The sequence below is a fragment of the Aristolochia californica genome, unplaced genomic scaffold (genome assembly GCF_029961685.1).
Source record: "Aristolochia californica isolate CCGP_79_NKW_82.1479 unplaced genomic scaffold, dmAriCali1.0.hap1 SCAF_6, whole genome shotgun sequence".
In the NCBI taxonomy this organism is placed as follows: domain Eukaryota; kingdom Viridiplantae; phylum Streptophyta; class Magnoliopsida; order Piperales; family Aristolochiaceae; genus Aristolochia; species Aristolochia californica.
Genome location: NW_027182257.1, coordinates 3,439,047 through 3,463,985, shown reverse-complemented (window position 1 = coordinate 3,463,985; position 24,939 = coordinate 3,439,047). Strand labels below are relative to the sequence as shown.

The 24,939-nt window shown below is 35.2% G+C and overlaps 1 protein-coding gene across 1 annotated transcript; it reads left to right on the top strand.

Annotated features, from left to right (window-relative positions):
• Nucleotides 1-22,597: 22,597 nt before the first annotated feature.
• On the top strand, nucleotides 22,598-24,360 carry LOC137935103 (phospholipase A1-Ibeta2, chloroplastic-like). The gene has a single exon (XM_068779764.1). The coding sequence runs from the start codon at nucleotides 22,677-22,679 to the stop codon at nucleotides 24,246-24,248; it is 1,572 nt and encodes a 523-aa protein (XP_068635865.1). The 5' UTR covers nucleotides 22,598-22,676; the 3' UTR covers nucleotides 24,249-24,360.
• Nucleotides 24,361-24,939: the final 579 nt, after the last annotated feature.

Below are 24,939 nucleotides of genomic sequence, written 5' to 3'. Positions count from 1 at the left end.
TTAACAAGATAAAGATATAATTTTGACTAGTATTATATTAAAGTCAAAATAATTTTGGTAAGGTATCCACTATGTTAAAATTATAATGAAATAGATGATTAAATAAAGAAAAGCATTACAAAAGTTTTTTCTAACCCTCCTTGTTGCCATACTTTGGCCCCATGTCATTATACAAGGTTGATCATTTATACATTTTCGTTGATGTATCAACACTTTTTACAGCTTTTTGGAAACGATACAATTGTTTTGGCTAGAATCTTATAAGTAGGATCCCATACCCATACTCAATGGAGAGCAATAACCGAGCATTTATTAGTATACCAAAGCTTTTACAAAAGATTTTTCATATTTAAAATTATAATTTTTTCCTTGTTTAACAGAAAAATGTTTAATCTACCCAAATATTTCAATTTCTCTAAAATCTATTGGTATTCCCAGTTGAATCAAAGCTTTGCATACTCCATTAAAGTTCTATAAGGAGTTAAAGCTTGGATCTTTCTTGGAGAAGGTTGTCTCTCCTATAAGAAGGTGTAACTTTTTCATTGTCTTTTTGTATTCTTAGTTTATTTTGAAAGAGCTTTTCTAGAACCCTAGTCTAGAAGAAGAGTGCTCGCTTGAGCCAAAATCTAGTTATAAGAAGATCTCTTTAGGAGAGATTTGGTTTGTATAATAGGGTATTACACTTGGCTTAAAGAGAATCATAGTTTCTTTACTTATAATTTCAGCTAATAGAGCACATTAATGAATTTTTTTTAGCAAGGGTTCTTTGGCAGCGACAACAACTAGGGAAATATTGAAACAAAAAATCTTGGTCTTCTTGTGGAGTGTGTATTTTATTCAAGTACCCCTTGAGTAGCCACCTAGGCCAACTAGTAGTGGGAATAAGATGTAACTACTTAGGATGTCTTTATCTTTGAGACCTTGATTTGGAATCAAATAGACTTATTTTTGGATGTCTTTCAAGATTTTGATAATCTCATATCATGGCAAAGTAAATTAAATATGCCTATATTGTAAAATCCATGTTTTGATTCTTTGCATGAATCCTATAATCTTGATTGTCACTCTTGATTTGAAGAATAGACATAACTTATTTATGTTTAACTGGCTAGTGTACTCTAAAAGGTTAGGTTGAATTTGTTACCTATCCATGAAAAAAATTGAAATTTAGAAGTCACAACCACATTGAGTTGGAAGAGGTTTTCAACAAGTTACTCTTGGGCATTGGCCGTGAGGTTTCGTGGTGAAATTGATAGATATTCCCACCTTGGCATCAATTTGAATGATGCATGGTTTTATGAAGTATCTTAAGGGCGCACCAAAATCATGAGCTTAGCAAGATGTGATCTATGGCTTGAATGAATTAGACAACAATGGTTTTATGAAGTATTTTCAGGGTGCACCAAAATCATGAGCTAGGCAATATGTGATAGATGGCTAATTCGACAGCCCCAATGAGTGTTAAAAATCACAAAGAGATTACATTAAGAATGAGTCGAAGGTCATCACTAAACACATTAGTTCTAGGTTAAGATTGAGATGATAACCTAGACCAGAGAAGAATAGTTAAATCAAATTGGGCTTGACTAAGTGTGACTACTTGTATGGTCCAATCTAGCATATTCCTTGAGAGAGCTTATAGTCACGTCTTTATAAAACTCAAAAGTCAATGTATGCTAGAGTAGAAGTCAAATGCCTTGGACTAAAATTTGAAATCTACATGAGCCTTTGATTCAATTCATCACTTGTTTAGAACTTAAAGTTGAATGAAATGATGAAATTGATCAACCCCATGAAGAGCACTATGATTAGTGGCTAGTTAAAAATTAATCAGTTGCTTGGGATATGAAGTTTATAATACTTTTTAAAAAAATTGGTTTAAGTGGGCAAGTATGATGGGTATAGAAGAAGAAGGAAGGATACAACTACAAATGGAGCCCTGTAAGGAGTTAATGAGAAGAGAAGTTTAGAAATGACAAGTAGGAAGCTAGGAAGAAAAATGGCTTAGTTCAAAAGTCGATGTGGAAGAAAAGAAAACACTATTTAGAGGTTGAGAAGTAACCTCTAGGAGATCCTACAATAGCTAAAAGCGAGTGTGGAACCATTAATAGCTCAACTCTATAAACAAATTACCCCAAATACTCCTCAATAAGCCTAAATTTGATTAGAGGCTGAGTTTTTAATTACTCTTTGTTGATTTGTGTGTAATTGTGAAATAGAAGACAATCTTCAATCTCAAGATCGCTTATAAGAGAGTCGTGCGTGATTGTAATATTATTTGAGATTGCTGACTGTAAAATTGAGGGGGAGTTTAAGTACACACTAATGCACTTACCATAAAATAGGGAGGAGTATTATACAATAGCCAATGGGAGAGTATTGCATGATGAGAGAGGGAGCATCACTTTAGGGAGAAGAATACTTATAGTCCCCATTATAAATTTTGATGGTATCAAAAGGGGCAGAAATTTTGTAGTGAGCGCATAAAAATGCTTATAAGTGGGGAGCAAAATCAGAGTTAAGCTGAGTTAGATTTTTATATTTGATGTAAATTCATTCATATTTATCCACTCATCTGTGTTTCTATTTTTATATGCTTATGAGTGTTTGTCATCATAAAAAAAAGGGGAAAATGTTAGTGGTCAAGATCCCAATGAGATAATTTTGATGATAACAAACACTTAAGTTACTAATAATGTAAATTAAGTATGTTGTGCAGTTCAAAAATCTCTTAAAAGAATTTTTGGTAGGATATCCATTCAAGTGGCAAAAGATTGTTTGAATAGCCCTTACATCAACAATGAACAAGCAACAAATGCTAAAAAGCACACCATCCAAATAGCCTAGTAACATCGTTTAATTGGACAAGAAAATGAAATAAGCAGCCAACATAGAAGAAGTAAGAAGAGTAAAATGGGTAGGAGTCAACCATTACAATTAAAAAATTGAAGAATTAAAGTAAGGGTCAAAGGAGATGAGCTCATGCATAGGAATAGTGCACCTCAATAGGAGAGATGAAGCCATGAAGCACAAAAAGGAGTCAAGCATGTGGTGAAAAAGGAGAAAAAAAGTTAAATCCATTACGATGAGTCAACTCTTGGCATAAGGTTCGACACCATAGGGTAGAAAGAAGTCGAACCCTTCTTACTAAAAGTTTTAAAATTAAAAAAGAGCAGAATCTATCATAAGAAGTCGACCATTAGCATAAGGATTTGGCTTCATAAGGCAAGAAGAAGTCGACCCCTACTTACAAAAGGTTTTAAAATTGAAAAGGAGCAAAATCCATCATGAGTCAACCACATAGCATAAAATCTGACTCATTTATGTAGAAATTCAAATATGAAAAGATTTCTTCAAAATTTTAAAGTGATTGACCATTGTGTCCAAATAAAAAATAGGATTTAATGAAGATTTCTTCAAATTTGTAACCTATTTGACCCATATTTTATAAATGACAAAGACATCATTTTTTTAGTTCTAACAACTATTTTTTTGAACATTGGAGAATCTTCTATTGAAGCCAAACTCACCCCACATGATTTCTTCTCTTGGGCAAAGCATTTTTTATGCCTTGTAAGCCTTCACATACAATTTGAGAACATTTAGCCTTCTTCCAAGCTCCAAAGGAAGTCAAAATCAATAGTTCTCTCAATTGAGCTAAGTATTCTACTATCTTTATTTTAAATCCTTTTAGAATACTCTGATATTAGTTTTTTGAACATGTGACTATTGATTTTAAGATTGTTTTGATTCAACAATTGCATTTTGAATGTTTGTGTTATTATTGACTTCCACTTGTTATTAAACTTGCTTGGGTTTTCTATTTTCAAATCACTTCATACATGCAAATATTCTCAATTTAATGCAACAAATGAAAGAGGTTTTGCAAGAGATTTAATTAGGGATAAGATTTCAAATCCAAGTATTTATATGCATTCAAGTATTTCACTAATTGATCAATTGAGTTTCTCTCTAGATGTGCAATACAAGTATGATCGATCACTGCATTTTTCAGTTGATCGATCATGCTTGAAGTCCCTTACTAGAGAGGTTCTGACTGATCGATCAATCTAGAATTTTGTTGGTTGATTGATCATGCTTTATATTTCTGGCATGCGGGAGAAAGGAAAAACAAGTAGGAATTAAAACAACAAGATTTATATAGGTTCGCCTCAAGGTGAGACTATGTCCTATCATCCACTGCTGCAGTAATCCACTATGAAGATGAAATAATTTACAAGAGAAATCGAATACACTTACAAGTGTTTTCACTAACCTCTCTCGGGCTGCAACTCAAGATGCTCCTCAGATGATAATACTTTGGGTCATAAAACCCTAACAACGGTACCTCAAAATATGAAGAGAAAATTAGGGCAACCATATTACAAATGTGAAATCCCCAAACTACCCTTAATGACCCACGTACCAACTCTGCATAAGGCGTTAATTAGGCTCCACAACTTAACATTAACATGTTTCTAAGTTATGTGAATGGTGATTCTAAACATGTCTATATGCAATTTATGTCCTAAAGCTCTGATCTCACAATTATTAAAGGAATACGACTTAGCATCATCTCTTACAAAAATTGATTGAGTTTAAATGTTTGTCTATGATTCTTGAACTTGAGTCTTCTTGTTGTCTTCTTCCTTGTGGGTGCTTCTTCAATTGTGCTTGAGGTCTTCAATTTGGCATTGATGCTTTAGACCTAGAGATGCTCTTCAAGGTGAAGTATCTAAAATACTTTAGATTTGCAAGTTATTAGTTCAATTAAGTTTTGTTATCATCAAAAGCAATGTGGGAGTCAATCTAAGGTCAATAGAGGAAAATTGAGAAGAGACAACAAGTAAATACCTCATCTTAATACCAAGTATTTATCATGGATAACCATGAGAAGAGACAACTAAACACTTGATCTTTCACTGCTCGATTTCAGAACTTGTTTAGTTATGGAGTTATATCGCATCTCATTACTCGGTTCAAACTTATTACTTGGTGCACAACTTTCTTATTCATGGATAGATTCGTTGTAGATTATTTCACGTGTCTTTATTACTCTTAAGGACTTTCATTATTTATCGGTTTTGTGCTATTATATAACTACATATTTGGTATGTGTTATTTGGGCAGTTGTTCATTACCGCGATTGCTATTGTGTTTCATTGATTGAAGCATTATTGTTGAAGAATAAATCCTTGGTTGTTTACCTTGGTTTCATTATTTGCCGACTGCTGTCAGCATTGGTTCATATGATGAAAATTTTGAATTACTTAAGAAAATGAAGCACATTATGGCCTCAACTTATTTATCTTATCTTCCTTTGATTCCTCATTACCTTTTTATTATCATGGATCACCTTTGCCAAGGGAGCAAGACAATTGGGAGTGCAGCTAAATACTTCCAAGGAGTAAATTCCATAATCCATAAATAGGTGTTGAAATCATCAATAAATCAACCAAAATTCCAAAAGCATGTGCTGGAATTATCACTAGGTAGGTGCATCAAGGATAAGTACTCGATACCTTCATGCATATAAATCAGTATTATGGAGTTGTAGTCTACGTCTGGTTGGAAGGAAGCATGAGATAGCAGCAATATCAACTGGATTGCAAATGTGCTGCTATAACTGAGTTACCAACCCATCAGGTGTAATTTAATTCATTCAATGGTAAGAAGAATGAGGAAGCAGATGTAAAAAAATTGGTTGATCAAATTATTAGCAGCAAGGGCACATATATCAACAGTATAGCATCTCGGACAATAGTAAATTTCAATACTAACCAAAACTATTCTAATTGTCTGATGCTTCTATTTTATCAATATCAGTGATAATCTATAAGTCAAAACTCATGCTGATTCCCCAGCTAGATAAAAATAGCAACAACAACAACTTGGAGTCATCATCATGGTGGAATTCAAAAGAAAGGAGCAAGCAATAGCTGCTTCTCATATCAAAGTAGGTGACAAATGTAGAATCTGTCTTGACACGGAGAGCTTGTTGAGGTGCCAAACATAAAAAACTCCAGCAATTATCTATGATCAGAATTCAGAATTAAGAAGGCTTCTCAACATCTCACCATAGCAGAATATTAACCTCTGCTGCTGGAAGAATCAAGAGTATTCAAATTGGAAAAAAACTCTCTTACTCTGCTACTCCCCCAAGGCTACTGCAAATATTTTCCTCCCAACCTGATTATGTAGCAACAATATATAGCAGAAACATTGCTAGGCTCTTCTTCAATAGCAAGAAACGTGAATTGCCAAGAGTTGCTTCAAGAATTGTTGCCTGCTACAAGTTTTCTCAAAACATAGAGAAGAGTAAGTATTCAAATAGACTCTCTTGTTCCTTCTGCTGCTGTTAATCGACGTCTACAAATACTTATCCAAACAAAGAAGAGTCACAGAAGGTCTACTCACTTCTGCTACTGCTAATCAAATAAATTCAATGTCTAATTGTTGTGCCTTGAGCAACGGCTATCCAAAATCCAAACATTTTTCAATGCCTTGGCTCGGAGACATACCAACACCATTTAACCCTTAGAGACATTTAAGTGCTAGATGATTTGGGCTTCCAAGTTTGTTTGCCCAAGTTTTTTTGGGTATCACAACCTTTTCGGTTGATTTGGGTACCCAAGTTTGTTTGATGTTGTTTTCATTCTTAACCTTATAAATGTGGGCTTGTGACCCAACTCATTGCAATAGAGGCATCTAATGTGAGGAATGGGTGACCTAACTCATTGCAATAGAGGCATCTAATGTGAGGAATGGGAGAGAACTTCTTATTTTTCTTTGTTGTATTCTTCCCATCTTTCCTCTTGGGTGTGGATTTGAGAGATACAAGTTTGTCTTGTTGTTCTAAATTCAATCTTTTCTTCTCAAAAGCAAGTCTATCGCATTATAACTTGTCTATTAATCCACCTTGTCTTGAGGCATTAGTTATGTGACTTTCATTTGCCTCCTTCAAGACTATTAGCTTTTCCTTGAGCGTTGCAATCTCATGTAGTTGAGCATTGCATTTTTATTTGTACGTATTTAGACTATGAATGAATTTTTCCAAAAGTAATTGAAGTTCATGCTCATAGTCGAAGTCACTTACCTCTTTAGAAGTTCTAGACTCGTTATCATTTTCTTCAAAAGCCATGAGTCTTACATCACTTTCTTCTTCTTCTGAGTGCCTAGACTCTTCCTCCATTGCATTCCAAGCTGAGATCAAAACTTTCTCAATTATGACTTTTGCTCCTTCTATGTCCTGGTCTAGCACACTTAAAATAAACATCATTTTTTTAAAAAAATTTATCTTTGGGTTTTAAATTGGCCTTTTCTGAACTCTCTCTTCTTCCCATAAATCCTTTGAATATATCTAGTGATAAAAATTACTTCATCTGAGCTCTCTTCACTAGAACTACTTTTAGCACATGTTTTGGTCTTAAGACCAATGTTCTTCTTAGGTTGCTCTTCCTCTTCATCTTTAGGTTCCATCTCATATGTGAGAAGAATTCCTATTAGCTCATCCGAGCTTATAGTTCTAAAGTTAGCAATCTCACGAATGGTTGTCTTCCTCATATCCCATGACCTTAGAAGTGCCTTGAGAAACTTATCATTTTGCCTATACAAAGAAATTTATTCTCCTCAGATATTCAACTCATTTACTATATGAGTGAACCTTGAGTTCATCTCAATAATTGATTCACCCAGTTTCATTTTAAATTTATCACATTAGGCTATCAAAAGATTGATTCTAGAGTCTTTTACTCTAATGGTTCCTTCATGTGTGACCTCAAGTTTTTTTCAAAATTTCCTTAGCGGTCTTAGATATGGAGACCTTATTGAACTCGTTTGCTCTTAAGGCACATAACAAGAGGTTTATAGCCTTGGAGTTTGTTTTGAGTTGCTCCTTGTCTTCCCTAGTTAATTCATTAAATTCCTTTACAATCAAGACGCCATTTTCAAGCTTTCTGGGCTTATATGGGTCATTCTTAGTCGCATGCCAAATGTCTCAATCCATGAATTGAAGAAAGAATTCTATTCTTAACTTGTAATATCCATAATTGTTCCATTAAATAACGGTGGACGGTAGGCAGATTGACTTGGGGAAGGAGCAATTTATCTTGATATGCCATTTATCGTTTTCAAATTCAAGGAGATTTTGAGTTCAATTAAATTTTTGGCTTGCTCTAATACCAATTGTTGGCCCAACTAGCTTATCAAGAGAGGTGGGTGGTTTAAAACCAATTTGTGTGTGTAATCAAAATATCATGCATAAAAGTAATTCAATATAAATGGCAACAAGCACACACCACAGGGATAAAAAGATTTTTTGTTATCGATATTCCCATAGTGGTAGTAACCACCCAAGAACCCTTGCTTAGGAAAATTTTCGCTAATACGCACTAATAGCTGAAAAATTACAAAGAGATTTTGGCTCTATTTGGCCTTGTGTAACTCAATACAATATTTTTACACAAGCCAATCTCCATAAAAGATTAACTCGTTCTAGATGAACCTTTCACAATAACATAAAAAGAAAGGGAAAAATTACAACCTTAGTTAACGAGATGCTTCTCCTTGAGAGATTCAAGTTGTTTCTTCCTTTGTAGCACATTGTGAATAGATCAAAGAGTTTGTACTATGATGCATGCAAGGATGGTTGAAAGAGATTGAAGGTTTTTCAAAGATAAGGCTTTCTCTCTTTCTCTCTAGATCACTTTAAGTGATAATTTACAAGATAAAGGTGTGTGGCTTGATGATATGCCAACAAATGATCATTCACTCTTTTACTCACAGTTTGGTGGAGAATTTATATCTTGCCCAACTCAAACTAGCAATTATTTACCCGTTTGCAAAAATCAGACCGTTGATTGATCGATTATTGGTAAATGATTGATCGATCAATCAATCATAACAACTACGCTTCTGTCAGACAATGACTTATTGATCGATGGACTGATTGATCAATATGTTACCATTGGTCCAGAAAAGTTAAGTTTATCGATCATTGCCAATGGTTGATCAATCAATCGAGATTCCCTCTGGCTATGCAACACAAGTATGATTGATCAATGTATTTTTATTTTATTGATCATGCTTGAAGTCCTTTACTAGCAAGGTTTTGACAGATTGATCAATCTAGAGGGATGATCGATCATTCTATGTTAATTCTACTTGCCTAGATAACTATGATCGATCAATCTATGAGAGATGATTGATCATGCGTTATAGCACAAAATAATCATGTCATGGATGATCGATCAATCAACGGTTGATCAATCATACTTTATATTTCTGGTCTGCACAGTTCTGGATGATCGATCATAGTCAGTGATTGATCATTTATTCTAATGCCAGATTAAAAATGTATATTTTATAAAGCATGATAATTTATTTCTAAGTGTTTTAATATGTTTCTAAGTGATGTGTATGATGATTCTAAACATGTTTATATGCAATTTATTTCAAAAAGCTCCGATCTCACAAGTACTTAAGGACTAGGAGTTATCATCTTCTCTTATAAAAATTGACTGAGTTAAAATGTTTGTCTGTGATGCTTGAACGTGTTTTCATTGCCTTTTTTCCTTGTGGGTGATTCTTCAAGAAGTGTTCTTCAATTGTGCTTGAGGTCTTCAATTTGGCTTTGATATTTTAGACCTTCAAATGCTCTTGAAGACGAAGCATTTGAAATACTTTAGATTTGCAAGTTATTAAATCAATTAAGTTTTGCTATCATAAAAAAACGATGTGAGAGTCAACCTATAGTCAACAAAGGGAAATCGAGAAGAGACAACAAGTAAGTCTTCTTAAAGCTATATTTTTCTAATAGAAAATCTTCCTTGAAGCTATATGTTGAAATTGTTTATGAAAGAATGGGTTTTACAACCAGACATGGTAACTCTTTGCTCGAAAACATTTTTTCAACTCATAGAAATGGGATCAAGTATGACCCATTTTTTATTATTTTAATTAAAATTTTGTTAATGACTATTTTATTCAACTTCATTGATTAAATTTAAATTTTGATCATATTAAAAATTATATCCAAAGTTATATTTAATAGTGCAGCAGAAAGCATTGCATTGGCCTCAATAGGGTCAACCAGATGTGTTAGATTATAATGTAGCAATAGGGTCAACCCTTTTTAATAATATGGAGAGGATAAATAGGTATTAATATGAAGAGAAGGGTTCCATCGTTCATTTTCATGTTCTGTGGTGGCCATTTCTTCTGCTCTGAAGACTGAACTAAACAAACCAGTGGCGCTTCCCTCCCACTCCTTCCGACCAGAGAAACCATTTATTAATCACGTATGCGCTCAATGAAATGAAAATTTTATGTACTGAAATGCCCATAAATCGTCGTTTTGTTGTCGAAGCTCAGAAACAGACAAATAACGGGTTTTCTTTCATCCATCGTTGAACTCTTGTTTAATCCTTTAAAAATTAAAAATTCGTACGCGTATAGTTTGAGGAAATGCGTCAACGAGTAGCTATGAGACGATTTAGACCTGTTTCTATGGTTGATTAATACATAAAACAGCAAGTTTTTGAGCTTAAGAAGTACTAATTAAACTGCTTTGATCATGACTTTTCGCTGCAAAACTATGAAAACCGAGCGGTGTGTGACTCTCCGCCATTAGAGTGACTCCAACTGAGCTGCTAAGTTACGATAAAAAAAAGGGAATTTTACCAAAATACTGGTTTTAAACAACTTATTTATGAAAATAACGAAGACCATAAATTATTTACAAAACTACCGAATTTTGACCGGTCCACTGTATATGTGGACAGTCAAAGGTGACACGTAAGCTTTGATTGCTTACGTGTCGTTCCATCATCAGAGCGATGCTGTAGATGAACACATAGACTGCCACGTCATTATTATTGACACGTCATTTGCCACGTCGTTACATGATAAAATTTTGAATAAATTTAAAAAAATTAAAAAATCACATACACTTTTTATTACCTTATATCTAAAATAAAAAATTATTTAAAAAAATTAATAAACAATTAAAAAATTAACTCTTACTTATTTAACACCATTTAATATCAATTAAAATATTTATTAATTAAAAAAATTATCGTTATACTTTTTATTTCTTCATATTTTACAAAATAAAATAAAATAAGTAAATTAATTAGATTTAAAATATTTATAAATTAAAAAAATACAAAAAAAAATATTTTAGAGTTTAAAAATACAATTTATTTGTATATTTTTATCACCTTATTTACGAAATAATAATATTTACAAATTTTAAATATTTATAAATTTAAAAAATCTTACTCTTAAGTCTTACCCATATATTATAGATTTAAAATATTTAAAATTTTAAAAAAATACAAAAAAACTATTTTAGAGTTTAAAAATATAATTTATTTGTATAATTTTATCACCTTATTTATAAAATAATATTTAGAAATTTTAAATATTTATAAATAAAAATAATCTAACTCTTACCCATTTACTATGGATTTAAAATATTTATAAATAATTTTTTATATTTTTAAGTCTTACCATATATTATCTATTTAAAATATTTATAAATAGAAAAAAATTTACTCTTAAATCTTACCCATATATTATCCATTTAAAATATTTATAAATTAAAAAAAATTGTTTTAGATTTTAAAAATATAATTTATTTGTATACTTTTTATCACCTTATTTACAAAATAATAAATTATTAAAAAATATATTATTTAATTAAAAATCTTACAAAATTTTACAATAATTTTAATTTGGCAAAAAATTTATTAACATAAAATCAGAAATTAAACAGTAAATCACATAAAAATCAATACAGTAATTAAACACCTAAATTCAAATTAACATTATAATTAAATATAATAATTCTATTCAATTAACAAAAACCCTAAAAAATCACCCCAAGGTTTTGAGAGAATGGCCGGGACGAACAAAGGGGAAGGGAAAGAACGTCGGCGGCGAGAGGATGAACAAAGGGGAACGGAGAAAAAGAACGAATGATAAGGCTGAGACGAAGAGAGAGTGGTTGAGCGGAGGGCGTCGAGGGCGAGGCCGAGCGGCGGCAACAGGGGCGAGGTCGAGGCCGAGGCAGAGCAGCAGCCGCAGGCGAGCGGCGGCAGCGGGGACGAGGCCGAGGCAGAGCAGCGGCCGCAGGCGATTTTCTCCTCCACGATTTTCTCCTCGCCTCTCGTCTCGGCTGCTCTCCTCTCGTCGCTCGCCTTCTGCCGCCTCCCCTGCTGCCGCTCACCTCCCCTGTTGCCGCTCGCCTCCCCTGCTGCCGCTCGATTTTTAATTAAATAATATATTTTTTAATAATTTATTATTTTGTAAATAAGGTGATAAAAAGTATACAAATAAATTATATTTTTAAAATCTAAAACAATTTTTTTGTATATTTTTTTTAATTTATAAATATTTTAAATGGATAATATATGGGTAAGATTTAAGAGTAAATTTTTTTCTATTTATAAATATTTTAAATAGATAATATATGGGTAAGACTTAAAAATAAAAAAAATTATTTATAAATATTTTAAATCCATAGTAAATGGGTAAGAGTTAGATTATTTTTATTTATAAATATTTAAAATTTCTAAATATTATTTTATAAATAAGGTGATAAAAATATACAAATAAATTATATTTTTAAACTCTAAAATAGTTTTTTTGTATTTTTTTAAAATTTTAAATATTTTAAATCTATAATATATGGGTAAGACTTAAGAGTAAGATTTTTTAAATTTATAAATATTTAAAATTTTTAAATATTATTATTTCGTAAATAAGGTGATAAAAATATACAAATAAATTGTATTTTTAAACTCTAAAATATTTTTTTTGTATTTTTTTAATTTATAAATATTTTAAATCTAATTAATTTACTTATTTTATTTTATTTTGTAAAATATGAAGAAATAAAAAGTATAACGATAATTTTTTTAATTAATAAATATTTTAATTGATATTAAATGGTGTTAAATAAGTAAGAGTTAATTTTTTAATTGTTTATTAATTTTTTAAATAATTTTTTATTTTAGATATTTGGTAATAAAAAGTGTATGTGATTTTTTAATTTTTTTTAAATTTATTCAAAATTTTATCATATAATGACGTGGCAAATGACGTGTCAATAATAATGATGTGGCAGTCTATGTGTTCATCTACAGCATCACTCTGATGATGGAGCGACATGTAAGCAGTCAAAGCTTACGTGTCACCTTTGACTGTCCACATATACGGTGGACCGGTCAAAGTTCGGTAGTTTTGTAAATAATTTGTGGTCTTCGTTATTTTCATAAATAAGTTGTTTAAAACCGGTATTTTGGTAAAATTCCCTAAAAAAAATTAAACGAGGTGGAGTTCTTCACGTAGCAGTTCTCTTTGTTTGATTAGAGGGCAAAGTAGAAAGGTTTGTCATATCATGTTTATGTTTTTTTAACGTGTTCTCGAGGTTTATTAGTGCTTGAAACATTTGCGTGATTTTACTTCTAAAGATTTTTCTATCCTCGTCTTTGAAATCTATTAAAGAAACATTATGAAATCTATGAATTGCTTTCAATGGATATAATTTTCAATTTCAACTAATTAAGTGAATCACACATATAAAAAGGAACCAAAGACAGATGTGAGAGAGAGTGGAAAAAACAAAGAGAGAGAGATGTGAGAGGGGAAGAAAAGAGAAGGAAGAAGAAGGGGGGAGAGGGACAGGTAGAGGAAGTGACAAGGAAGGAGAAAGGCAGGAAAAGAGGAAGAACATGAGGGAGAAGGGAGGAGGAGACGACGAGAAGGAAAAAAAGAGTAGTGTCGGAAGATATGAATTTGTTGGAGGATCATTGATGTAATTATTTTATGTTTAATGTCTCTTCTTCACTTTTACTAGGGTGAAAGGTTTAATTATAATATTATACTTTATGATTTATAAATAAAGCTTAAGGGGGAGGGTTTGGAACAAGTCCATAACCCTAATTCTCCATCCTCTTTCTCCTTCTCCAAATTGCTCACTCTTCTTCTTCTTCTCCTCCTAAACTTTCTCTCCACAACTCTTCTTCTTCTTCTCACCCCTTAATCATCTTCTACTTTGATTATACGTCATGAAATCCTAAGTTTTAACATGGTATCCGAGTGATCAAAGATCTGAGATGGAAAAAGAGACGAAGATGGAGAAGAAAGGGAGAAAGAAAAAGAAAAAGAAAAAGAAAAAAGAGTAGTTTCTCGTTTTTACTTAAGTCTTTCTTTCTCTTTTCCTGTTTTGCATTAGATGAGTCTAATTTCCATTGGAAAAAAGAATCTTTGAAATTAGATTTTTTTAGAAAAATAAATCAACATTTGAAGTATCAAAGGTGAAGCAGTAGAAAAATTCTTTGCAACAACAGAAAGCTTCAACTTTTGAGTAATTTTTTTCATCAAGAACGATATTTTATATGAAGAGTTATATATCAAAACAAATATCTACCTTGCGGCTTCTCTCGGAACCAGCAACACCCAGTTCACTTTTTTTTTTTGGAAGATTAACTCTACTTGGTTCAACTTATTGGCAACTTATTACTCAATTTTAGCTTTTTATTTGGTGCACATCTTCCTTTTTCAAGGATGGACTTGTTGCAGATTATCTCATGTGTCCTCATTACTCTTAACAATTTTTATTATTTATCGGTTATCCGTTGCTATATAACAACATATTTGGTATGTGTTTTTTGAGCATTGGCTCATTAACGCAACGGCTATTGTGTCTCTTTGATTGATACATTACTATTGAAAAAGAACTCCTCAATTGCTTGCCTTGGGTTCATTATATGTTGACTGTTGTTGGCATTGGTTCATATGATGAAGAATTTGAATTACTTCGGACAATAAAGCACACGGTGGCCCCAACATCTTATCTTCCTTTGATTCCCATTACCCTCTTATTATTTGGTAGCCTTTCTCCTACCATCCTTTATTTGACTCTCATTTACCCCTTTGGTCAACCCTTTTGGAGCATTGATTTGGTTGTTCCCTTTTATATATATGGGTGTTCTTAAGTCCTTTGAGACTTTTTATTGGTACCCTTGGGTTTTTTATCGTTGTCTTGTGAATGACAGACATTACCCACTTTCGTGATAATTATGACTATATTTATTCAAAATCATTTGAGGTTGGTTTCAACTTATATTTTATCACTTATTTCTACCCTTTGAGAGTTTGTGCACAATGTCGCAATTATCCTTGGGACACCGTGATGGAGGATCTTATTACTACATCTATGTTATTTGTTTCAAGTTGGGATTACTACCATTACATCCAAGCTTGAGGGGGAGTGCTGGAAGATATAAATATGTTGGAGGGTCATTGATTTAATTATTTTATGTTTAATGTCTCTTCTTCACTCTTACTATGGTGAAGGGTATACTTGTAATATTATATTTTGTGATTTATAAATAGAGTTTAAGGGAGAGGGTTTGGAACAAGTCCATAACCCTAATTCTCCAACCTCTTTCTCTTTCTCCAAATTCGTTACTCTTCTTCTTCTCCTCCTAAACTCTCTCCACAACTCTTTTTTTCTTCTGCTCCTCCTAAATTCTCTCCACAACTCTTTTTCTTCTTCTCACCCTTTAATCCTCTTCTACTTTGATTATACATCATGGAATCCCAGGTTTTAACAAGGAGGAAGAAGGGGGGAGAGAGAGAGAACGAGAGTGAGTGAAGGAAAGGAAGAGGAGGCGATGAGGAAGGAGAAAGGGAGGAAAAGATGAAGGATAAGTTCGAATTTGAAGTCACTGTCTATTTTCTCTTTGATTTTGTATCTTTAATTTGTCTTCTTCTTTTAGTTTTTTTTTTTTAAATAGAGAATTGATCTTTTGTTTGAACCGAGGTGTTTGAATTCGGATGTAAGCCTCTAGGGTTCAAAAAATTCATGCCTTGTTTGTTTTATGCAAAATTGATCGTGTATTGGGTTCTAGTTTCCGAAATTGGTGATTTGGGGTTTAGGTTAGGTCTCAAATTTTTTTACGTTTACTTCAATTCATGCTTGATTTGTCATGTATCGAGCTTAATTTTTTGAAAATCAAGGGTTCTAATTTAGATTAGGGTTGCTTAAGTTTATGAAATTTTGTATTGCTTGATTTATGCATAAATAGTGGAGTGTTGAGTATGGATTTCGGGAATTGAAGGTTTGAGTTGAATTTTTAGTTTGTTTGATTTCTAGAATTTGATACCTCTATTCGATTTGATATAATTAATAGATTAAGGAGCGTGAAACATTGAAATTGAAGACCTAGGATAGATCTATGTGGTTTTTTAACTGCTAAAATTTCACATTTTGATCAATTTAAGTATAGCTAGTTGGATGTTGAGTATGTATTTTAAGAATTGAAGGTCTTGAATTTCTAATTTCATTCGATTTTTGGAATTTGATACCTCTATTTGATTTTGGATTAAGAGAGTAAGGGGTGTGAAGCATTGAAATGGAAGACTTGGGATAGATCTGTGTAGTTTTTTAACTCCTGAAATTTTCATGTTTTGATCAATTCAAGTATAGTTAGTTGAGTCTTGAGTATGGATTTCTGGAATTAAAGGTCTAAGTTGAAAATTTTAAGTTGAATGAAGAATGTGGAGCATTGAAATTGAAAATCTAGGTTAAATGGGAGTCGTTTTAATTAGTAGAATTGCTTGTCCTTGATTATTATAAGCATGATTAGTTGAGTATGGAGTGCGGATTTTTGAAATTGAAGGTTTGAACTGGATTTGAGTTAGGTAATATTTGAAATTTCAAAATTCGGTTCAATTTAGATGCTACTACCTGAATGTGTGTGGGTTATAGAAATTGGTGACCTGAGGTTGATTAAAGTGGTTGGTTTTTGGGATGAGTTTATAGATAATTAGTTGAATACGAAGGAAGAATTGATGAAATGGAGAGGTTGGAGAAGATTAAAGACAATTTTAAGTTTTTTTTTTTGGAATTTTGTATTATGTTTGATTCATGCATGAATAGTTGGATATAGAGAAAAAAGGGATGATGACTCTTTTTTTATGTTATTTATTGCTTCGTTGATTCTGAGTTGGTAAAGCCAAGGACATCAAATTGTTGAGTTGGTTTTATATGGTTTGCCTCTAGTTAAATGCAGTTGAGTTTATTACATGAGATGTAGATTGAGATGGATCTTCTCCTAGTAAGTTTTAGTTATGGGCTATTTGTAAGAAAAAGGGTTGAAATACTGATGTAGTGGAGTTAGTGATTTTCAAAATTGGCTTCTGAAGCTTAGGTTTGTCTGTCTCAGACATAAATAGGGGTTTATTGAAAATGAACCTCTAAAGTTAGTGGACTGATATTGGACTAGGGTTTGGTTTTGAGGATTATACCTCGTTTGTTCTAACATAATAAAAAACATATTGACTTGTATTTCTGAAATCGATAACTCTGATTAAAACTGATAAAGAGTTGAACTCTATGAATCCATGTTTTATTTAGGTAAGCATGAGTAGTAGTGTAATGGGTTCAAGGTTTTGGGAATGTTATCTTATAGGTTAAGGGACTCTCCAAGGGATTGATATTGTACTAAAGTAGTATGTTGCAAGAAAAATTTGCTTTTTATGAGAAAGTCCTTGAATGAGTCTAGAAAAGCTGGTCAACTAGGATAGTAGGATGTTAGGGTGCAAAGGTCCCCTTTTTGGTTTAAAAATCTCCGAAGGGAGCTTATTACTTAAAGGTGATGTCTCAACCACAATGATAGCTAACCAAGTCTTATTGTGGACTATTTTAGTGATTATTAGAAAGTCGGCCACCCATGGATTGAACAAAGCTAGGCGAATGCTAAAAAATCTCTAAGTGAGGATATTTTCTTAAATAAGTTCCAAGTATAAGATTGTGGGATTGAGTGAACAGTAGTGCATGAATAATCCTAGGTTCTTGTTTTGTTTAACATAGAGAAGCCTAAGAAGTCAACTTAAATCCCAATTGAGCTTTGCCCTTAGTTTTCTCGCAATGTTATACAAAGACATCGACAACATCCTAGAGGTTCTTCCCTTGTTGAGAAATTTTGGCTATAGTTATAAGGTAGAAAACAATGTTCTAGAAATTGGGATTGAAATTCTAATGAGTCAGTCTCTAAGTCTTCTTGAATAACTAGAAAGGTCGATTGGTCATATTGTAAGTACAGTTATGGACCAATTAGTGAATTTGTAAGTAATAATAATGGATACAATATTGGGGATTTGGATTAAGAGTCTCACAATAGACTCAAGCGAATTGTCATAATTGACCTTACTTAGTTATAAGGGAAAGGAACTTTGGATTCCTTTAAATATGTATATATATACACCCACAAATGATCTAATACGAAAAACCATTTGGTGTGAAATGACTATTGCAGCCGTTCGATTATGATCGAACGACTAAGATAGTCGTTTTTCGTATTGGATCAACCCTCTATATATAATAAATAAATAAACAAACAAAACAAACCTTACGATTTGGACCTTTGGCATATGGGGTTAAGCATATGCTTATAGGGGGAATGTGTGCCCCAATTATAGTGGGGAATTTGGGCCTCAGTTGGATGACTAGGAGAGGAAAAATATTGTGCCCTGTCTGCATAGAGGAGTCTGGGCCTCAACTGGGTGACTAGGAAAGGAAATATAATTGTGCCTCATTGTAGTAGTGAGTCTAGGTCTCGTCTAGTTGTCTGGAAGAGGATTATATGAACCTCGTTAAGATACTAACAAGATGATGTGGACTTCACTTGGGATGCCAAGTGGGGAATCATGACCTCTTTCGAGAAGATGATTGAGGGTTGTGAACTAGCCAATATTATGTTTATGATCTTATTGAGTCCAGCTCTGGAAAAAGGACCTTATTGGAAAAACTAATAAGGGTATGTGTGTGTGTGTGTGAGTGAGTGTGTGTGAAACAATTACTTCATGAGGAATAAGGACCATATTAGAAAACCCATATGGGTATGTATGTGTAAGTGGAACTATTATTACACGAGAAATAAGGACTTTATTGGGAGACCAAAATGGGTATGTATATGTGTAAAACAACCTCTATTTGATAAATAAGAACTTTACTTGGAAATCAATAAAGTGATGTATGTGTGAGTTGAACGATTACCAAATAAGAAATAGGGACTTTATTGGGAAATCAATAAGGGTATATTAGTATGAGTAGAATAACTCCTACAAATAACTAAGGACCCTAGTTGAGCAGTCTATAAGGGTGTGGATGTGTGATTAAAATGAAGTCATGTAAAGTTTGAAAGTTTGTATTTCAGTAATATTGAAGGTTAAGGACTCCATTCGTGCGTTTAGCAAATACATGTCCTTAGGTAGTATTATATGAAAGGAATAGCCATATATTATAATTTACTAATGTGTAAATTCATACAATTTGAAGATTTGAAGTTGAAATAGATCCATGTTCGTGCTAAATATCTTTACAAACTTCCCACGTAGCAGAAGCATGGTGGGCCCATAACCCATAGGTCCCAGGATTGAAACCTGGTTCAAATACCAACTGTTATAGCCCGTCGCACATCAACAGATTTGTGAAATCACATTCATCATAATCATGTGTGTGTGTATATATTCACATGGCAATATTGGATAATTGCTCCTTTGAGGCTATTGTTGATGACCATTACATTGGGATTGGTCTCTTGCACAAAATAAGACCTTCCTCAGGTAAGGGAAGACAAATGGGGTTGTACCTCTAATTCTTTTAGTAGATTGTATAAAAGTAGGTGCGGGATTTCTAAAATAATCATTCATAAGTTTTGAATTTGATTATGCTTTGGACTCTTATATGGTTTTACAGTTTATTGTGACTAGGAGTAGAACTTACTAAGTTTACTCACACACTTGTTGAAACATTTTAAGAAGATCAGGGAAAAGTATGAGAGCTACTAGTGCCAGGTAAGAGGGCCTCATTGAGGCAGAAATTGGTGGGCATGGTAGATTGAATAATTTTCTTTTGTCATGTAGTTGTACATGTTATCTCTTTAGGAGACCTTCCTCCTGTAGGGGAAGTCAAATGAGGTTGTACCCTAATTCTTTTGGTAGATTGTATAAAAGTAGATAGGAAAGTCTTATTTTGTGTAAGAGATTGATGCGGATGTAATGGTCATCAACAATACGCTCAAAGGAGCGATTATCAAGTACTATCAAGTGTAAATAAATTAAAAAAATTACATGGTTACAGTGAATGTTATTTCACAAATCTTTTGATGTGCGACGGGCTATAACAATGGATGTTCGTTGTGAAATTTAGTATCATTTTTATTTCTCAAAAGTGCATCTCCACTAGCAATTTATACCTTATTTTACTTTTTTTAGAGTCCCTTCCAACTTTTAAGACAAAATTGAACCAATTTTGAAAATTCATGATTACATGCTAATAACTTAATGTTATGGGTATGTTAAAATATGGCCCTCTTAAATATGTAATTTTCAAATATGACTATTTACACATGTTAAATGTGACCAAATTTTAAATACCATTTCAGAATTTCAAGTGGAATAAGTTACTTGAAAAGTGCCTCCTTAAAATTGGACCTACCCCACTTTGTAAAAATGGAGGGTAATGGAAGGGGAGTCTTCCCCAGGCCTCTTTTTTTTTTTTTTTTTTAAGTTTCAAAATTGTTTTCTCCCTAAGAGTGCTACTCTAAGTAGAAAAGGAAGAACAAAAATAGAGATATATGAGGGAAAGATGAAGAGAAGAGTAAATTAGGGAGAAAACAAGTTTCCTCTTGCCTCTCAAGTTCAATTTTCTCTCTAATATTCTTTTCAAAAAATTTCAACTAAATATTAATGATTTTTAAATTTGAAAATTTAGACATAGTATGAATGTGCTTGACACCTCTCTCCTAAAACAACAACATAGTTCTAAAAGTTTTTGATTCCACTGTCAGTAAGGGCCCTTCCCTCCCCCCTCTCTTACATTAAGAGAGAGAGAGAGAGAGAGAGAGAGAGAGAGAGAGAGAGAGAGAGTCCCACTGTCAGTACAACTTATAGATGGAGAATTCACATGGAAAATAGGTTTCATGCACCCTACTTCAGTGACCCTTCCCTCCACCCTCTCTTACATAGAGAGAGAGAGATCCTTACCTTTCCACCGTCACTACACTAATGGACGGTGATAGGATTCATTCACATGGAAAATAGGTTTCATGCCCCCCCCTCAAGTAATTGTCTGCAGATCCTTACCTTTCACCTTTGCCACCAACCCCATTAGCAACCTCTACCAACTGTCTCAAAAGTCATTCTCCTTTTAATTAATTAACTTTAACCAACTCAAACTGTTTTCTCTACCTCATCCCTGCCCTCAGTCCCTCTCCTCTCTCTTAACACGATTTCGACGCTGGAAAGACTGAAAAAACTTGTATAATCTCTTACTGTACTCACGCCGACAAGTCAGAACCCATTAAAAATTCCAAGCTTCCGTACTCGTTTGTCATCGTTAAACCCCTAACAATATCCAAATACCTTGACTTCACAGCGTTCAACCCAAGCTCGGCGACACGAGGATGACGTCCTGTGTACAGACTTTAGAAATCAAATCCAGTGATCTCACCACGCCAGATCAGTCCTTTCGTCGAGTTTTTGAATGGTTGAGTTTTCTACGAGTCTTGACTTTGATTTTCATAACGTCACTCGTTCGGCCTCCGTCTTTGTCTACTCGGCAGCGAAAGCTGTCACGGTACCATGTGTTTTAAAATTTCCCCCCAGTGAAAATTGAAAACACTTTACGTATCTAATCTCTGTACTTCCCTCGAACCTTCCTTCTTCAATCTTCTTAGTTTCTGAACAAAGAAATAACGAACTCCAGCACCACGATAACAACAACGATAGCCACATTCAGAAACTAATACTTTTCGTTAAAAAACGAAGACCCTTTCGTGGCTTGCTTGCAAGGAATGAACAGCAAAAGAGAGAGCGCCGTCGCCCCCCTTTTTTTTCTGTTCTTCTTCGTTTCCTCGTTTGAACCATGGCTGCGTTTTCAAGAGCTTGGCAAAGGGGAATTCGTTGTCTAAGGGAATGAGTAGTTACCTTGGGGAGTAGGAGTCGTTAATGGAGAATGTCAAGTTCACACGATCGTATTATTCAAATTTCAACGTATCGGACCCCAGGCTAGACCAACGAATTCTGCCCCTCGAATACCCTTAACAATTCGAAAATGACTATCACGTCCTGTCACGCTTACACATGCATGTGACAAAAATCAAAATTCTATACTTAAATTGTCGCAACCAAACCCACCAAAAGTGAGCTTATTGGTGGCCCACTAAACCCTCACCATTGTGGCGGCAGGTACTAGCTAACTCATGTGTCCATAATTTGTTCTTATGGAACACGTGTTGGGTGGTCAGTCCCCACACGGAAAACCTTTTTCGGATGATGGAGGGCTTAGTGCCCACCACTATCATCTCCCACCGTGCCCTCTTTTTCTACATTTGAGTAGTGGTCCATGGTCCGTGGTCCGTGGTCCGTGGTCCATGCAACTGAGAACGGGATTTTGTTAAGGGCATTTAAGGAAATACGCTTGTAGTTACTCGTCATTTCCAGCTTTTTCGCTCTATATATTACCCAGAAGTGGAATTATCATCAATTCCAGCCCTGCGCATAAATTTCAGATTTTTCCTGCTGTGCAATTTCTTCGAGCTCTGAGCGCCGGCTTTCTTCTTCTTCTTCTTCCTCCTTGATTGCTTGCTTGCCGTCGGGAAATGCAGATTAAATCAATCATCTCGCCTCCAACACAGCCAATTTTTCGAGTGCAGCGCAGTACTTCAATCACCCGCGCTTCGCCTCTGAATCCCCTGAGGAAGACGGTGGCCTCCCTGCAGACGCTCGAGAAGCCGACCATCACAGCTCTAAAATTTGATGAGTCCATCCCAACCCACCTCGCCAATCTTGAGAAGGTCCTCCAGAAGTCCTCGTCTCCCCCTCTACCTGATCCTTCCGAGAACGAATCCGTCGTCAGAGTTTCTTCGCCGGAGAAGAGAAATAGAGGTCTCTTCGATGGCTTGAATCTCAACGGGATCTGGCCGGGGACGAAGAAGGTAGAGGAAATGTCGCCGCGAAATCTCAACAAGTTGAAGAGGCTTCTCTCCAAGACGGCTGAGTACTCGCCTCGGAACCACCTCGGCTCCCGCTGGGAGGAGTACCACGGACGTAACGACTGGGCCGGCTTGCTCGAGCCCCTCAACGAGAATCTCCGGCGAGAGGTCGTCAGGTACGGCGAGTTTGTCCAAGGCGCCTACCACACCTTCCACTCGAATCCCGCGACAGCGCAGGATTCGTCGCCGTTGTCCCGGCAGGTGTCGATCTCCGATTCGACTTTCCGGGTAACAAAAAGTCTCTATGCTACGTCGTCTGTCGGCCTGCCGGGCTGGATAAATGACATAGCGCCCGACCTGGGATGGATGACTCAGCAGTCGAGCTGGATAGGATACGTGGCTGTCTGTGACAACCAGAGGGAGATCGAACGGATGGGCAGGCGAGACATTGTCATCTCACTGCGGGGGACCGCCACCTGCCTCGAATGGGCCGAGAATGCGCGGGCTGCTCTCGTCCCTCTTCTGGATACCGAACCGGGCCGGTCTCAGCCCAAAGTGGAATGCGGGTTCTGGAGTTTGTACAAGACCGCCGGTGCCCACGTCCCCAGTCTATCAGAAGCCGTCGTCGAAGAAGTAAAGAGACTTATCAACCAATACAAGGGCGAGCAGCTGAGCATCACGGTCACCGGGCACAGCCTCGGCGCCGCCCTCGCCCTCCTCGTTGCCGACGAGCTCAGCACCTGCGCTGACAACGTCCCACCCATCGCCGTCATCTCCTTCGGCGGGCCGCGGGTGGGAAACAAGGCTTTCGGCGCGCGCGTGTCGAACAACGGCGTGAAAGTGCTGCGAGTGGTCAACACCCGCGACGTGATTACGAAGGTCCCCGGAGTGTTCATTGGGGAAGGGTCGGACGTGCTGGAAGAGACGCCGTTGGGGTACTCGCACGTCGGGAGCGAGCTCCGGCTGGACAGCAAGAAGTCGCCGTTTCTGAAACCGGACGCGGACGTGGCGTGCTGCCACGACCTGGAGGCGTACCTGCACTTGGTGGACGGCTTCCTGGGGTCGGAGTGCCCCTTCAGGGAGAACGCCAAGAGACCCATACGGAGGCTTCTGAACGAGCAGAGGTCGAACATGAAGAAGTTATACACCAACAAGGTGGAAAACTTGACGTTAAATTTGGACAGACCAGTTGGAGTTCAGACTACTCTTCAAACTACTCCTTGCCTGGCGAGTCCTTGAAGTCTCGATTAAACCCAGAAAGGAGAAAGAAAATGAACTGGAAAATGGTAGCTTTCTTTGTAAAATAATCTAATGTGTATGTTGCAAATTAATTAGGGTTGGTTTTGATCAAGAGATGGCCATAAAACTATATTAGATCTCTGCGTCTAAGTTGTGATTATAACAGCTTCTCTTATGCTAATATTTTCTCTGTTTCTTAATTAAAAACTCTACAAGGTTGTAATCAGGTCCCACGATGTAATGGAGTCCATTCATAGTCAGTCAGGTGATTAATGGGGTCCAAGAGACCCCTATTAATGTTACAATGTTGCCAACTACTCACATTAAAACACTAGCTTTTCACAAATAATGTGACACGACGTGACAGTTATCAATTATAGAAAATGTCATATCATCTAGAACTTGCAACCTTATTTTCTTTTCTTTTCTTTTTCTCTCTCTATTCCTCCTCCTAGGATGTCCAAGAGCTTTCACCACCGTGGTTTGGGTTCAAGTAGACTTGTACCCATTGTCTAAGTAATAAGGTGTTTAGATGAATTACCAAAACTAGACAACCTTGTGGGTCAAATTTGGCTTTACTAAGAAAGGAGAACGATTTTTGTGGGATCTTTGATGAGTGATCAAAGAATATCCATTATTACTCATGAGAAGGCACTATCTCCTTCTACAAAGGTTTAACTTTAGATTTCCT